Here is a 17088-nt window from a genome sequence, read left to right on the forward strand (position 1 = left end):
CTCATAAATCTACAAGACGCATAACAGGAAACAAGGTCCTCTTGGGCCCATTAGCATTTTGATGCTTCACTTCCTCAGAACAGTAGGAGTCACATGGAAACACACACCCGTGTGGAGGAAGCAGAAGAAGAGCCCGTTTTGAAGTGGTGCCTAACATGAGGATTGTTCCAAAGCTATTGGTTTTTCTTGTAGTGAAGAAGGCAGCAGGCTAGCTGAAGGCTTTCTTACAGCCATGTTAGGTTCTACAGGAGGCAGCATTTTCAATGTAGGAACTCTTTCGAATCTGAGATGAAAGTAATAAAAGTAGTCCTTTATGCTTGTTGTGTCTGATAGGACAAATCCGTGATTTGTGTAAATGAGTATATATTGTAGGCAAGGGCTTCCACACAGGTGGGGCTCATGTGTTAAGTAATGCCACACATGGTGGCCTGAGACCCTACTGAGGGACTTTATATAGGCTTCTCCATTTTTCTGCCCACTACCTATACATATACAATTATTCACACGCAGTATGTAAAGAAGAAAGATCATTTATTTTAAAATCGAACTCTGAAAAGGATATTGAAAACTTTTCACTTCTACAGGGTATACCAAAAGACAAAAGCTGATGCTTAATTATAACTCCAATCATAATCAAGCAGTGAAAAAATACATTTATTCACAATTATCAACCATGAAACTATAAAGTCAGAAGCAATATACTGTACAATGCATACAGATTTTTACAATGTAACTATTCATCATTTGGCATTTATATATACTTTACAATAACAAAAATGCCATAGCATTAATCTTTTGTGGCTTATTTTAAAGTGTTGCTGACACGTATCTTGGTGGTAGGAAATGGTCCAGCTGTACATTAGTCACTCGACACCTGGCCACAAAAGCCTGAAATGTATTTTTTTGGTTGCCTTTAGATTTAACAGTCATTGACCCAACAAACTTGGCTTCTGTGTTGTCTTACAGTGATTATTTCCGCATTTGGCTCGATATAATCTCTATTACAAGTTAACTTCACATCAACATTTGCAAAAGAGAGCCGAAGTTTTAATGGAAGTTTTCAATGGCTACTCTGCACACAATACAATGAAAATGTTTAGGTCACAGTAACAGTACTAATAGTACAAGCGCACAGTTTCTACGCAAGCAAAAGATTCTGCCAAGACAAGCTTTTGTTTTGCTGTTACTGGTTTACGTATACTGTGTCTTTAAAAGCAAACATTGCAATTCCAGTATAGCTGACAGGACAAATATCTAAAAATCAATTTATAAGCTCCATAATTGAGTGTCTGAATTAATAACAAGAGCTCTTTTTCTCTCAGATAACAACAAAACCCTAAGAGCTGGCACTGTATGTACAGTATACATCCTCATCTTACCTTATGTCTAATTTATTTTTTATTTATTCATTTTATACCTGATTATTAAGTGTCATTATGTGTGCAAAGAAAAATAACTCCATGCTTGATCCTTCAGGTTTCAGAAGAACTGCACACAAAAAAGTTTTTTTTACAGAACATGAAAGAGGAGGTTTTAAAATTAAATGTGATGAATATTCACACTTCCAAGAGAAACCGAGTCAAAGGCATACGTGCAAGGAACTACTCGCCTCACGTCTTTGGAACTAGGCTGAATCTTCAAGGCTTCATGTTTTAATCATGAGTAAATCACGATATTTCTGACACTACATAGCTATTTTGTTGTATTAAACTAAACAATGTGTAGTTTCTTCAGGTACTAGATTAATCAGTATACTTTTTAGCTTGTGTTTACATTTTATGATTTATTGGGGGAGAGGGCTGCCTGAACCAGAATTTATATTCTCAGTACCACACCAGTTTTTTATTTACCACACTCCATATCATCTAGTTATATTTTTTGTTAGATAAATAGAATCATTTCCACAAAATTGCATTTTAGTCATACTTGTATGTATTGTTCCCATCAAATTATACTGCCTTCATTCTAAATGTTTCTTTCTAAATGTTAAGAAAGTGCACTGAACAAAAGAAACATCAGAGAGGGAATGGGGAGGGGGAACAATAACTTCTGTTTTAAGCAACAACAAAAAAGACAGCTTTACAGAAGGAGGAGATATGATTTCCTAGACCACTGTGGGCTATAGCAATCCCATATATACTGACAGAGATACTTAAAATCTAGCTCCAAAACTGAGCTCACAGCAAAAAAAAAAACTTGCAATCTTGTAAAAGCAGTTTTGCGGAGTTAATGCTTCACATCTCTTTTACATCCCTGTTATCTATCCCTTAAAACGCTATACATGCTGATTATTAAAAACAAAACACTGAGTCAGTCACATAAAGCGCTTTCTCCCGTACCTCACATTTGCGGCTACAATGTCTGCAGACAGCTTTTCAAAACGTGCTACAAAGTACTGAAAGAAAATCACATTTCCTGGAACAAGGGCGAGCATGCTGCAGTTCCCCCTCCCAGAGATTTTGCATTTCAAATGCCTTTATTATGTTTGTAAAAAAATAAAGTACCAGCAGTGTACAATAATTCCATACAACAAAAATATTACTTGATAGAACCAATATAGCACGGTCTAATTTAGTAGATGAAGTCTATTGTACAGCAGTCACAGTTCACTGGTTCAGATGGAGACTTCAGGCCTCCTCCTGCTCTGGGTAATTGAGGATTTTGCGGTGAGCCTGGCGCAAGTACTGTTGCTGTTTGAAGTACACCTTGAAAGCTCCTTTAATGGCAACAAAAGCAATTCCACCCTGTGAACGAAACAGATTCAATATTTATACCTAGCAGGAATTTAAAAAAAAATACATTATCTGATAGAAAATGCATATAGCCTTTATATGTCTGCTTCCAATCTTCAAATACCGTACTTCAAAGTTACTGTTACAATGGTTTTGATCTCCATCTTTGAAGGGACAATTCCAAAGTTAAAACTTTAAGCTCTATTAAAAACATTGAGCAATGTTTGAAAAGGGGCCATTTGTGAAAACACTCTCATCACCCCTCCCATTCAGTTGCTTTAGACCCATCATATCGAATAAAGCAAGCCTTCACAAGACTGCTTTAACACGAGGATAACGTACACAGTATAAAATATACATTTAATAGCAGTGGTTACTGGAGTCACTCTCGCATGAGGGCTTTATGGCTCAGAAGGTGCCTATCGAAGCCTTCCACTCTTTCTGAAATCTTTCTTGGTGTGGTGTCATGTGACCTTTACAAATACTTCTGCTGTCTTTCCAGGACATTTCACATTCCTTTCTTTAAAAAATCACAGCAAGATTGCACTGCTACCATTTTATTCCTCTGCAGTAGAGGAATGTTCAGACTTTGCTTTCTAGTCCAGAAGCTGCACGAGAGACCTAGTTGTCCAATGGCAAATGTCAGCTGACAAGTAAGAGGAGCTCCTAGAATTACCCGGTTTATGAATCCTCTTTCGTCTGGCTTCATTATTCAGTTTCAAAGAAAGCAAGCTAAAAAGGAGACCATTGTTTCTGTGAAAGTTGTGGCCTCACACCAAGCCACCCATAACTACGAAAATTTCAACATGAATTATTTCCCTGAATAGAGTATTTATACTCTTATCTGGGCTTGATGATAAAACACGCCTGACTCCTTCAGGGCTTGCTGCCACAGTGCCACTGAGAATTGGTGGCAGGCCAGTTACACAGAAAGGTAATCATGTTCCTACCAGAATAGTCCTTTGTAGATTAGAGTTGACACTACTGAACATCAGCTTTCCCACAATAGTGGCGATTGTTGGAAACACTAGAGCCCCACAGAGGATGCGAGTGGCAGAGACATGATCTGCTAGTGGGCTAGCCTCAGCTGGGATCCGAGGAACAGGACAGCCGATGCCTGCAGACAGAGCAGCCGGTCAATACAGAAGCACACTGCGGCACAGCACTGCACGGATAATACAGCACAGATACCAGAACAGCGCAAGTGTTAACGTTGAAAGATTCTAATAAGAACAAGTCATGATGGCCGTAAAAAACAAACACAACCATTCTCAATGCTTAGCGGTTTCCCAGGCACAGTAATCTCATCTGCCACTGAAAACCAGATATAGACACATCCCCCGGCACTCCACTTGTGCTTTGGCTTCTCGCACTTGTGCGTGAGCAGCAAGCCGAGCCAGTGCTTGGAAAGGTCAAGGGTCTGGGTCTGTTCCGTCTCAGACTAGGATCTGGTGTCTGGACATTGATCACTTTCCTTGATGAGCTTAGTGGAAAAAAAGTAAAGGCTGCTGAGGAAAGGAAGCCAATGGGGACGCTTGGGTTACTTTGTTAGACGTTATGGGTGTAGCGGAAACAGACATTGCAGATGGGCTTTTCTTTGTTGACAATGTTCTGCGGCTAGATTTCATTCTCGTTTGAAAACAGATCTCAGCAGCATGAGTTTACATAAAGCTTTAACTGAATTTACTTTTCAATAGTTATGCAAATGTGTGGTTTTTTTCTCTTTACATCCCTCCTCTGCAAGACGACATCTTGCCTTACCTGGAAAAATACTGTTTAAAATCTGCAGTTTGTTGGAGTACTTGCGCCACAGCCTAAGCACATAGTCTTCCCAGCGGATCATTTTGCCCAGGATCAGCATGACGGGGATTGTGGGAAGGCCGATCAGGAGGAACAGAGGGTCCGCCCTCTCCATCACATCCAAGCCTTCTTTGTGTCCCACAACCTAGGAGAGAATCAGCAGTCACTAACTGTGCACTTAAAGATCTTGTTTATGATGTGGGGAATGATGAGCACAACTGCGAACATCTTGTCTTCATTTTAACTTCAATTAACTAGACGGATACCCTCACTTCAGATTAAAACTGTAGTTTTCTACTTTTTGTCAATGCAAAAAGTTAATGAATAAAAAATATATCCATACAAGAATGAATACCATTGTTAGGCTAGGCCATATGGCCCACACACATCTTTTAAAAAAAAGACTTAGTTCCACACGCTTGCTGTAATTTTGATTCTTAATGGCAGGATTTGCAAAAACCTTCAGTACCGTGCAAGCTGAACAAAGGCACCATTCCTGCTGGTTATAAAACCTTGCTGCAGCGAGGTGGAATTAAATTCAAGGATATTTAGAGCTCAGCACAGCAGGCACTTAATTAAAAATGTTCGTACATTCTTTACTGCAGCAGAATACAAGGAAAACAAATGAGGATTTTCCCAAACATATTTAATGATAAAATTAGCATGTTTCAGCTATTGGTGTCTTGACAAGAGGGAAAAAAAAAGCTAAACAAGCACAACGGATTGAATAAGGCTTGCTCGTTTTTTTGCAGTATAAACACGCTCAGATAAATGACCTGCAGAATTTTCCGCCACATAAACAAAACGCGCACCTGCATGACAGTGACGGCCCCGTACGTGACTGCGGTCCAGTAGATCGACCCCACCATGATTCCTGCGGCAGCGAACGGACAGGCCTTGGAGATCAGCCGGTCTGCCAGGTCTAGAACGTACACCACTGGACCTGGGGAGAGCACAGCACACTGAGGAGGGACTCCGGTGGAACTCAGGAGCCACAGGAAAATGCCACACCTGCTGCATTGCTTGTGCGGCACAGCTACAGTGGTGCAACACCTTAACTCGTTGTGTGACGGCACAACTCAAAGGTGTCTTTATCCGCCCCTCCTGAACGTTCTGTACACGGTGGAATCCATTAATTAAAAAAAAACATTAAAATGTGACCTTAACACCTACCTTAAAACTAATGGAGCAGAAAATGTATTTAAAAAAAGGACAGAAAAAAGTGTCCCCATCTCCGTAAATAGTCTTAGGTCTTCTGGCAACTTAAGCATGTGAATGTAACTTTCAATTATTTTGCATTAAATCTGGGTTAAAGATAGGACTGATCCATTGAAATTGCAAGGCTTTTACAATGGAGGAAAACGTTATCATTAGGCCATAAACATTGAACCATGTTAGAGAAGCCATAGCTTAACATATAAATGCATTTAATTTTGCAAAATAGTGAGGATATTAAATAGGATTATTTTACTTACAATAGCAATAATGTTAAAGGAGTGAAAGTCCAGCGCCGAAAAGTGTAAAAGAATTTAGAAACCACGAGCGCTTCAGCCTTGCTTTTTGAAGTAACACCCTTCATGTACCCTTTCCTTTAAAACAATGTTTCAGTTTAAAAAAAAACAGAGTAACCTCACCTGAGAGCCAGTGATGTAAGATGTGCATAATGAGATAATGTTCAGGCTTGAAGAACAATGCATACATAGTACTACATCATCCATCAGAACAGCTCATAACAGCAGAAGCAATCAAACTCATTTCCTTCCAGCAGGGGTCACAAAGAGCCTGCTCTGCCAACAGAATGTACTCTTTTCTCTGATTAAGAGTTCATGCCAGCAGGCAAAAGCCCAGGGAACACGTAACACATCTAGGACATAATTTAATATTGATAAATCATGACTATGCACCACATAAGGACAGCCTTTAATATTTCAGCATAACCCATCAGCTACGGATATACCTACTCCTTCTTGAAAGGTGCTTGTCCCCTTATGGGCACATATGAAAGGCATAAGAATTGCTTCTAAATAGATCTTTCATTTCCAGAGAAAGGAGACAACTGCAAGCTGGTGTATCAGAAACTTATGACCAGCTTTACACTGCTTTCTATTAAAGAAGCTGCAGAGAAGACTCTGGCTACCAGGGGCATGAACACAATGATCCAGTACTGCACTGCTAAGATACGTCAGTGCCCAAGTAAGATTTTATGTGATTGAAGAACTTATCGCCCGTTTCTGTACTCAAAACAAGGAATTTACTTTTTTAATGCTTCAAAACAAAAAAGGAAGCTGAGGCCTCAACTTATTCTTTTGCCTTGAATCTGTTAGACTTCTAATTAGAGAGCAACATATGAGAATGGTTAGTTCAAGGTTACCTGACAGTTTAAGCCCTACCTTTTCTTGCTTTTCAACAACAACTGATGTTTTCTCATTTACCACTTTTTCTGCACAAAATTGGATTGCATTGCTATTTCCCACAATTTATTTTGCATTAACAGAGCACTTTTCTTGTTTTGCCATTGCTATTGATGCATATACAATCCCTGGGAGCGAGAACGATGATCCTGAGAGTGAGAAAGGTTGGAAGTTTTCGCAGCACTGCTCTTCGTCACTTGTCACACCACCAGCCTGTGAAGGAGCCCCAGACATTTTGGCAATGACAGCAACCCAGAATAAGGGTAATCTCACCCGCATGCATGATCCAGAGAAATGACATCGGAAACTCCTAAAGACTCCTGGGAGCTGGGCTGTCATAACTTCTTAGTGGGGCTGACAGAATTATTACAGCCTAGACAGAATTATTACAGAATTTCTTTACATTTGCATAGACACAAATGCCGTTTAATTAGTTTATTTCTGCACCACATTTTCTCCAAATGAAAAATTTCCTTTCCCACTTTCAGAAACGATACAGTACCAACGAGGGGGGGACAGAAGTACGTGAAGTTTAAAAACGGCAGGTGGCCATTCGGCTCAGCTAGATTGTCTGGATACTAGGAGTTAATTGCTCTGAAGAAACTCATCCAACCATTTCCTGAAACAACATGGCTGGGTAGATTGTTCCAGACCCCCTTTCTGTATCCTCTGAGTCGTGTTTCGCGCTTGATTCTGAAGGAGTGCATTGGGTTGAATCTTTCAATGCCTACAAGGACTTCAAATACTTGAATCAAGACCCTATCTTAGTCTTGCAGAGCAGGACTGGAGAAGCTTTCAGCTATTGAGAAGCTAATTCTGGTCAATACCACTTTTTTATGAAAGATTTTAGCAGCAAAACAAACGTTGATGATACAGATACCATGCAACCAATGAAAGCAAGCACAATGCTGATGAAGACAGTGATCTGGGACTTCCATTAATGAACCTCTAAAGCAATACAGAGCAATTTAATGTAGTCCTTTCACCAGGGGTAGTGTAAACAGGTCTGAATGAAATGTTCCTTTGTAACATTTATTGTTCATTTGGCAGCAAAGGGCTACCAGACAGTGCTGTCCTTTGTCTTTCTAAAGCAAATCACATTCAGAATCTCCTTCAAGAACTGCTTCCTCTTGCATCAGGGTGACCTTTTTGTAAGTATGGGATTTTTTCCTGTAAAAGAGCATTCTGTCGATTCCATAATGTGGGTTCTGACGGGAAAAAAAAACAAAACCAAAAAAAGCTTGGTCATTTAATACCTTAATAAATCTGACTTCATATCAAGTAATCCCAATCACAAAAACCAACATATGTACTTGGCTAAATTCCACCCTGGGCTTGCTCTCTCAGGTCTATATAAAGCTCCCCGTTAATTCAATTGATGAAGCAATTTCTCGCTTCTCTATCTGATCTGCTGAGTAGTGGGGCTGCAGGTGCATAATGGCTACTGTGCACCACCCTGGTGGGGGCTGCAGTTCAGTGGCAGGTTTCCCCTGCTATATATAAAGGCCTCTGGGCTCCTTCGGGATGAAAAGCACTATATACAGTAATGCCGGGAATGACTGTTTTCCTTTATAAATCTGTGAAGACGAAGCCCTCCGAAAGAAAGGGGAGATGAAATCCAGCTGCTGACCTGTGCACCCCATGAATCAAATGAAAGAGTCCATATGGCACTCTGTGACAAAGAAATATGTAAACCAAGAAGAGGTATGAATCATTGGGAATCAATAAAAAATAACCAGCCACACATCACTGGCTAGTTGAATACATGGATGTTTTTTTAACCATTCCCCCCCTTAATTCCCAGGGTAGGGTTAACAGCCAGATTTCTTTTACTACAGACATGACTCATGACCCTAAATACACAACCTCACACAGACAAAGATGGAACTCATTCTAAAATGCAAAGCCGCTTGCTTATAAGTGAGGAAGTAAAGTACATTTCCTTTACTACTCGGATGCAGTATGTAGCAAAGCATGGATTTAATAACAATGGACTCAAGGAGAATCCATCCACCCATCGATTTTCTAACAGCTTTATCCATTAATGGGCTGTGGGGGAGCTGCAGTTTATCCCTGCAAGCTACAGGCACAAGTTGGGGTACACCCTGAATGGGAGTGCAGGGCACACGCAGACACCAACATGCACTCATTTAGGGCCACTTTTTCCAGAAGCGAATTAACTCACCAGTATGTCTTTGAACTGTGGGAGAAAGCTAGAGCAACCAGAGGAAACCCACAGAAACATGGGGAGAACATTTTAAACTCTATCCAGATGGCACCCCCCAGAAACTGAACCCAGGGCCTCAGCACTAACCATCCTTCAGGAAAGCTCTCCCAGACAATATGAAAGCAGTGGAAGTAAGAATTCCTCATGCACATCAGGCACATGGTAAAAATGGTTCTTGCACCCTGGTGATGCTACGTCTCTAACGCCGACAGCTCCAAAACACGACACCTTTGCCCATCACAGGACAACCCCGACTAAAAATGTCCTGCCTCATCCAGTTTTTCTTGGTTAGCCCAAACGCTCAGTGCACTTCCAAACAGATCGACGTCTGAATTTCCTCGCATTGTGTTTTCTGGGCCTTCTAGAACTGGAAGAGCGCAGGCGTTCCCTTGGCTCCAAGCGCAGCTGGTCGCTGTGAAACCGACACCCCCACAGCTCTGGAGTAAGAGAAAGCCATTTTCACAGCTCAGCTAAATGCCACATCCTGAGCAAGCACTGTTTGAACAAAAGGGATGGAAAAGGGCAGGTGTCCAGGGAAACAGTTGTCTATCTCTGGGAAAAAAAAAGAAATTATCTTTACAGTAGACGTCTCCTATTCTACACTCTCTCATTCCCAGAGCTTATCAGCTCTGCCCAGCGTCTGTCCAGTAGCTTGGAGAGATCTGCTATTTTTGCCAACAAGACATGTGCCCTGGCCCTGAAAAGTCAGAAAAGAGTTGACTGGTTTCAATTTAATAGAGAGAAAAAAATAATTCACCTCAATCCTATGTGTATTACTTTGTGGTTTTATATCCTGATGTTTTCAGTACCAAGGATATTCAATAAAAAACGAGCGCTTTAAACAGCATTGCGCTTTCAATGTGAGCAAAAAAGTGTCTTTATTTATACTAGAACTCTAATCAGAAACAACAAGGGAATGCCACACCAGACTGCGAAATAAAAACATGGACAAGATCAGACTGCAAAAAAGTACTTTATTGCTTTTGAACTATTCAATGATATTCTGTAGCAGCAATAAGTATGCATTTAGAAATGTCTTAGGGGTTCCCATATATTAAATCCAAATATCTACACTGGTACTGGAATTTAGGTTAGATCCATCTGAATATATAAACTGATAAGAGCTTGAATGTCTTATGCATTAGTGAAATAAAAAAAATATTTTGGCTTCCTGCTAGAAACTTTGTGCATGCAACCTGATGTCATTTTAACACTAACATTTCGTGACGTAGCACAAATGGCTTCCCTGGGTTCACACAGTTCATCAGACAGGTGATTTCTCTTTAGACAATGTCGTTAGCATGACCTTTGCATAAAGTACTTATATACAAGGTAGAACAAGGTTTCAGCTTTTGTGGCGGCACATAAGGCTGAGAGAAAAGAAAAAAAAAAGACAAGGGCTTTCATCCCAGATTAGGATGACCTCTCCCCAAGCAATCTCAGGGATTTAAAGTTTTAAGTTTTAAGTGCACATTGTACTTTGAAACAGACTTTTGCCATAGTCTTTTTGTATGCTCTCGTTCCTTGTGTCTCTTTTTGGGGTGTGGCGATTATCTAGGATGATATTTAGAAGAAAGAAACCTGATTCGACTCACGGACTTATGAAGAACCTGTTTTTAGACCCATTACTTCCCTGCTGGTTCCAGTGACACGTTATGTCCTGTGCGATTTCAGAAAATGATCCTTAAAAACCGGAGGCGAAGAATGAAAAGAAAGCGTACATGTTTTACTTAAATAAAAATAAACCAAAACAATCTAGTTCACTGGCCAATAAAGGAAATAAATACGGACAGTTAATATGAAAGTAATTTGAGGAAGCTCGGCATTAGAGAATATGCAAGCCAGGGTGTGATTAATTTTAAATCATTTTAAAATAACCCTTCTAACTATATCAAGCTTCAGAAGCCTTAAATGGCACATGTTTGAAATGATTTACAAATAGTTTCAGTTTTGTGCTCTAAACAGCTATGGCACAGAACTGCTGTTTGAGAATGTGATAATGTCTCAAAAACAAAACAACAGAAGTGGCTTGGCTCAGTCTGCTTCTGGGCAAACATATTCAACATAACGCTCTGCAGCTGAGAATGTCATCAGACGTACTCATACATTTTAGAAAACAGCAGGAGCACAGGAAATCAACATGCATTGTCACACTGCTTAGATGATGTTAAAAAAAGGATGCAACATTTTTTTTTTCCACACCTGAACTCTGACACATCTGACAGGACAGAAGTGATAATGATTGGCCTGCTCCGGAAACTGTAGTTTGACAATTGATAGTTCCGGAATTGGTCCAGGTGCTTGGGTCCTGGCTTCGTCTTTGTTGAAGTTTGCAATGCTGACCTCTTTTCTTCATCTTAGAAACATTGCTCATATCCAGTTTTCGCTCTCCCAATCTGATGCAGAAAAGCACATGTGCGGTGCTGCATTTTCCTGGCTTGATTACTGCAGTGCCATGTTTGAAGCATTTACAGCACTAGCTCCTGCACTCGTGGACTTCAAAATAAAATTCAAAAGACTGCTGATCACCTTGAATGGTTTGGTTTCTGACCGCATCACTGAGGTGGGATCGCCCTGTATGCCAACACGTCATGAGCACTCTTTGGACTCTGCCCTTGTTTCGGTTCCCAGTACAAGACTCTGAACACGGGGACCTGGGAGCCTGTGCTTGCTGTTCTGCTGCTTGGAGAATAATCTCCCAGATATCAGATCTTGCAAGTTAGTCAGCACTTTCAAATCCTTTCTAAAATTTCACTATCATACTACAGCATTTCTGTTCCATTCACTGTATTAAGTTGTACATATCTGTTATTGTTTTGGTTTTTTTTGCCTTTGACATGTTGAATTGAACTGTGCCTTGAAATGTCAAGAAAGATACTACATCATATAAAGATTAATTACAATTTCCTGATATTCTCCAGCATGAAACACTCTATGCAAGTGTGAATATTTCTCTTATTTTAAACTTCACTTTTTTAAAACTGAATGTATTTCGGAAATGGTAAGTTGTAACCTTACTACAAAGTAACCTACTGCACAGGCAGGCCTCCTAGTCAAGCAGAAGGTTTCCCATTACAATTAGAAGTGTCAGTCCTTTGTTTTAATCACCTTGCCACTATGCCCCGAGTTCCACTCCCATTAGAAAAAAGATATTTGCAGGGACAAATTTGCATTCGCTTAGCTTTGCATAGTGCCATCTTCCACAGCAGAAAGCAGTATTGGATTTGATATATTTCTTAACAAAATTAACAAAAAAAGTAGCCATTCGGGCAATCCGCACGTTCATAGTTCTGACAGTAGATCTGTTACAGATCCTGATGCCTGTAAATGTCTTTTTTTTTAAAGAAGGAATACTTCTTCTTTCATTTGGGAAATTTTTACTCAGGATACTGACACTTATTAAGACAAAGGGCATAGGTCTTCCCTTCCACTCGTTTGGAACTGGGACACACATGTCAAGACACTAAGAATAAGGTTTCCTGCAGCACAGTATTCCACCCTCTGCGGATGAATGAATGAAAACTGAGTGCACATTAAAATTTAAACGTAAAGAAACACAAGCACAAGTAGGTTATGCACTCAGGAACACCACAAGGTTCAGACCTTTACGCAATATTCATTTTTGCTTCTCAAGACATTTTTGTATTGACCTTTGGCTCACTTTTGCATTTGTCAACCACTTTCTGGTAATGATCTTTTTTGCTGTTATTACGAAGCTGGTAAAAGGTATGTGAATGCAAAACATAAATAACCATGGTGCAACACAAAACCCATGATCTGGTACTTTGCAAAGGAATTGAAAACTAGATGACATATTTGTCTTTGATCATACATTTATGTTAAAACATTCATTCTTATAAAACATTTATTCTTACAAACATAAAACCCAGGGTATATATTTCTGAGACTTTTTAAAACAGTACCGACACTGAACTCGGAATATTTTTTCATTGTGCACGGCTCACTCGTAACACAGTGTACACCTGGATCCAAAAATTGTTTTTTTTTACACAACGATGCTCTCCATGGTGCAGAGTGTAATCCAATAGAAAATATGTCTTCCCTCCCTTGACAAATTAGGTGATGCCCATTTGCTATTTTTTGTTTTTCTTTGTAATTCTTTAGGGAACCGATATGCATATCTGCCCTTTCAAAGCATTGTAGGTCTGGGCCATTGCATAAACCATTTGGCTTAAAATGGCTTTATGGTTTAACTTCAGTAATTATATTGGATTCTCATCTTCTAACTACCTAAGCAATACAAAATCCAGGACAGGAGGAACTAGGTCAGATTTAATGACTATTGGCAATAAAAACAGCTGAGCCATTTTTATATAACTGCAGCTATTGCTACACATTTCCTTTCTAGGACAGGCTTCTTGGAATGCTAACATGGTTTTTACGATGTGCACATCCATTAATTTGTGGTGCAGATTCATTTGGATCAGGACTGGTGGTAAGGCAGTATGAAAACTCTAGCTATGCTGGCCTGAACTGCTCCAGAATGCATTACAAACTGGGCTGTCAACAAGGTTGAGAGCACAAGAGGGTACATATTAAAGAGCTAATTAACACTTGCAGGGTCTTTCTTCAGTGTTTGTGAAAGCTTCCTAAAGCACACGGACTACAGCTTTAAACAGGAGCTGCAGTGAACAGGTAAGCACCCACCCCCACACGCTTTGTCCTACAGCTGAAGGTGATGGTAAATGATCAAGCTTCACTGCTTCTCAGCAGAGCTGCTTCTCTCTCTTAGGGATGGCTAAGTGTTTCCTGCCCCATGTCTTGACCCTGTCTTAGAAGCTAACTACTGACAGCACGCAAGATCTGTCTGAGGCCCATGTGGAGTTTTTACAAAACGCTTATCACCGCTTTTTTTCTGAAGAGAAAGCTGTACTGAGTCCTGCACTGCAGTATGGTTCACAGGCAAGGGTCGCTACATGCTTTACCCAACTCGTAAAAGTACATCTTTCAGCAAAAAAGTAACCGCGGATAATCACTAGCTGATTCTCTCTTTTCAATTCAATTCTCCCCTTTCTCTTTTCTCTCCGTAATGTCTCAACAAAGCCACATTATTGATCACGCTTTATTGCAAAACCATAGAGCTTTTATTGAATGCAAGACTGCAAGATTATTTAATTTGGAACTACTCTAAATAATGTGTTTTAATGCAGGGTTTTACTCATGCCAGACGTAAAAGTTTACAACTGTGCTCCACATCACAGTGTACTGCCTTAGGGATAGAATGGTGAAAGACCTGAACAGGAAAGGACACCATATATAGGAACGTTCTTCTTTTAATCAGCTGATTAACCAAATGACTGTTTTTAACAGACTGATCCAGTTTCATAGCTGTACATCAAGATGACAAGGAAACATGAGGACCAGCACAGTACCAAGCCCACTGTACATTTTTTTCTCTTCTCTTCCAATGTCTAGGGTTGCGCCTTGCTGCACTGGCTGTGCTATTTCTAATACTCATTACTTATCAGTCGTGGTGACAGCTCTGTTGTAGCTTTATACGTATTTTACCACCACAGCATAATCTTCTCTTTGCATTTTTTCACATAAGCCTGCTCAACCTCTGAAAGATTGGATGATTTCTAATGAAACTGCGGTGTCATTTATCCAGCAAATGAGGCTATTTAAGCAAAAAAAGAAATAGGATTGATATATTATATCAGCTGGGTAAAAGCTCCTACCTTTTGGTATACTACTGGTTATACCATCATCTTCAGTAAAAGCCTCTCAGGTGTAAAAGGTGAAAACTGTATGTTTTCATGTCTCAGCTCATGGGTATGAACCCTGGAAGCACACACTGCGAGGAATCATTAAGAGGCTTTGCTGAACTGCCCACCTTCATCACTGGCCAACTGCCTGTCGACGCCTGGCAGTCCTGGTCGCAGTCGGATAGTGACTTGACTTGGGCTCGAACCCAGGGTGCCAGGGTCACAGAGCTCAGCATGTACACCCCCTTTCTAGTAGTTTATGTAAAGCTTCAGATATCATTACACAAGTGACCTATTCCAAAACCAGACGTATGATATAGTTAAGATTTCACAATTTATCAGCTTAAGTCATCATCAGCTGCCAAACCGTTTCTTAAAACTAGGTTTTGCACGGGCTGTTTCTTCAGACTCAAACTCGGTGCAATCTGAAGCCATTTGTGTCTGACCCCTATGTGCTTTTCCACTGCCATGAAAAGTTCTCCATTGAAACTCCAAAACACATGCCTACCATAGCCCTTTTCAGACAAGACTCTCTTAAGAACAGAGAAACACAATACCAGTTGCAGTTTTCATTTTGACCTCTCTTAATTAACATAAAGCTGTAGTATGACTGTGTGGAAACTGCCACACCTAAGCTTAATGCAACTTGAATGTGTCTCTGAAAATACTTCAAAGCCTGGGCCCTTTTCAGATAGTGTCTGAGATGCCCATCAGAGATGTATTATTAAATATGTATGCTAGAATATTCATATTATATTATCTTATTTATAATTATACTTTCATTTCACACTCAATCAGGCCATGAAGGCTAGGTTATATACTTACTAGAAAACTTCAAAGGTCTTGACAGAAAGGTTTAATTATACTGGGATTTTAGTGAATTTGGCAAAGTGCAGGAATATGCAAGCAAATTAGAAAAGCCTTGGAGAGTATAACTCCTTCACAGTAGGAAAATATCTACACAGCCGCTCTCTGACTTAACACTTGAGTAAGCAGAGAATTTCTAAATAAAGATTAATGGAGTTCCTACTCAAAAGTCAAGATCGTTCACCTTGCTTAAGTGTAGAGCAAAACAGCCCTGAAAATGATTCAATAATGGGGAAATTCTCATGAATAACTGAAGAATATCCAAAACCCAGACATTCCACTGAGTGTAACAATTTTCATTTTATCTTCTTTGAAGGATATGAAAGTACAGCATAAGGTTCCAGCTGGGCACAGATGACATGGACAGCGGGTTCACCTGAAATAACACTACCAGCCTCTGGAGAGGAACTAGCAAGGGAAAGCAGAGTGATGAACTAATGCAGTTTGTCTGTTTTATGCACAGTGAGCCATTTACATAATGGGTGAAGAATGCTCCAGATAGAAAAGGCCATACTGATGCCCCATAAAACAGATATTAATGCAATCTAGAAACAGAAATGAATGAAAACACTAATGAAAATGCAGTATCCTTTCTTTTCTACTGTTTAATGCAGATTTAACTTTATTCCTCAATGCCCTGTCTCCCAGCAGAGTTCCATCTATTATTACAGGATTGACTTACTAAAATAAGTTCATTTTATGAGCAGATAAATCTTTCACAAAAAACAGTAATTCATTAACCTTTCATCAGTGTTTAGCTTAGTACTAGAAAAAAGGTGTCATACAAATAAAAAACCTTATCAACAGGACAGAATGACATATTAATTAAAAAAAGCACTTCTCTCCATAGGAAAATAATGCCACGGTACTGACCGAATCCTTTATTTTATTTGTGCAGTACAAATTATTTGTGCAGTAGAGTTTCTTCAGCTGTAGGTATCTTCCCTATCACCATTCTACCCCCCTTGCTTCACAGGAAATTAACTAAATATAAGCTAATATATTAACTAATATAAGTCAACATGAAAAAAGTCAAACTGGGTGATGACAGGTGAGAGGGTGAGTGATGGTTAAAGACCAGTACCAAACTATACAGCATTACCAGCTCAACTGAATAATATATCTTGTCATATGGCCTTTATTCTATATCACACTGTCCTTAAGCTGCACTTTATTAGAGAAAACAAGGCAACAACTGATTGCTGTCTCCTACATCTATCCATAGGACTACAGTGCTATATAAAAAAGTGAAGAATAAAGTCAACAAACAAGTTCTTATATGTAAGTCTGTTGAGATGCATGTACTTAAATGGGTAAAAAAAAAC

At 39.7% G+C, this 17088-nt stretch overlaps 1 protein-coding gene across 2 annotated transcripts in view; it reads right to left on the bottom strand.

The window, feature by feature from the left end:
- Positions 1–514: 514 nt before the first annotated feature.
- Positions 515–17088, bottom strand: part of marchf5 (membrane-associated ring finger (C3HC4) 5) — a 38365-nt gene continuing 21791 nt past the window's right edge. For both annotated transcript variants that reach the window (XM_006630496.3, XM_015346674.2), the window contains 4 exons: positions 5345–5475; positions 4494–4677; positions 3683–3849; positions 515–2744 (listed from right to left, as the gene is read on the bottom strand). In XM_006630496.3, the coding sequence (XP_006630559.1) occupies positions 2628–2744; positions 3683–3849; positions 4494–4677; positions 5345–5475 (599 nt within the window). In that variant the 3' untranslated portion in view covers positions 515–2627. The remainder of the gene's footprint in view (positions 2745–3682; positions 3850–4493; positions 4678–5344; positions 5476–17088) is intronic.

This window comes from Lepisosteus oculatus, chromosome 4 (genome assembly GCF_040954835.1).
Source record: "Lepisosteus oculatus isolate fLepOcu1 chromosome 4, fLepOcu1.hap2, whole genome shotgun sequence".
Taxonomy (NCBI): Eukaryota; Metazoa; Chordata; class Actinopteri; order Semionotiformes; family Lepisosteidae; genus Lepisosteus; species Lepisosteus oculatus.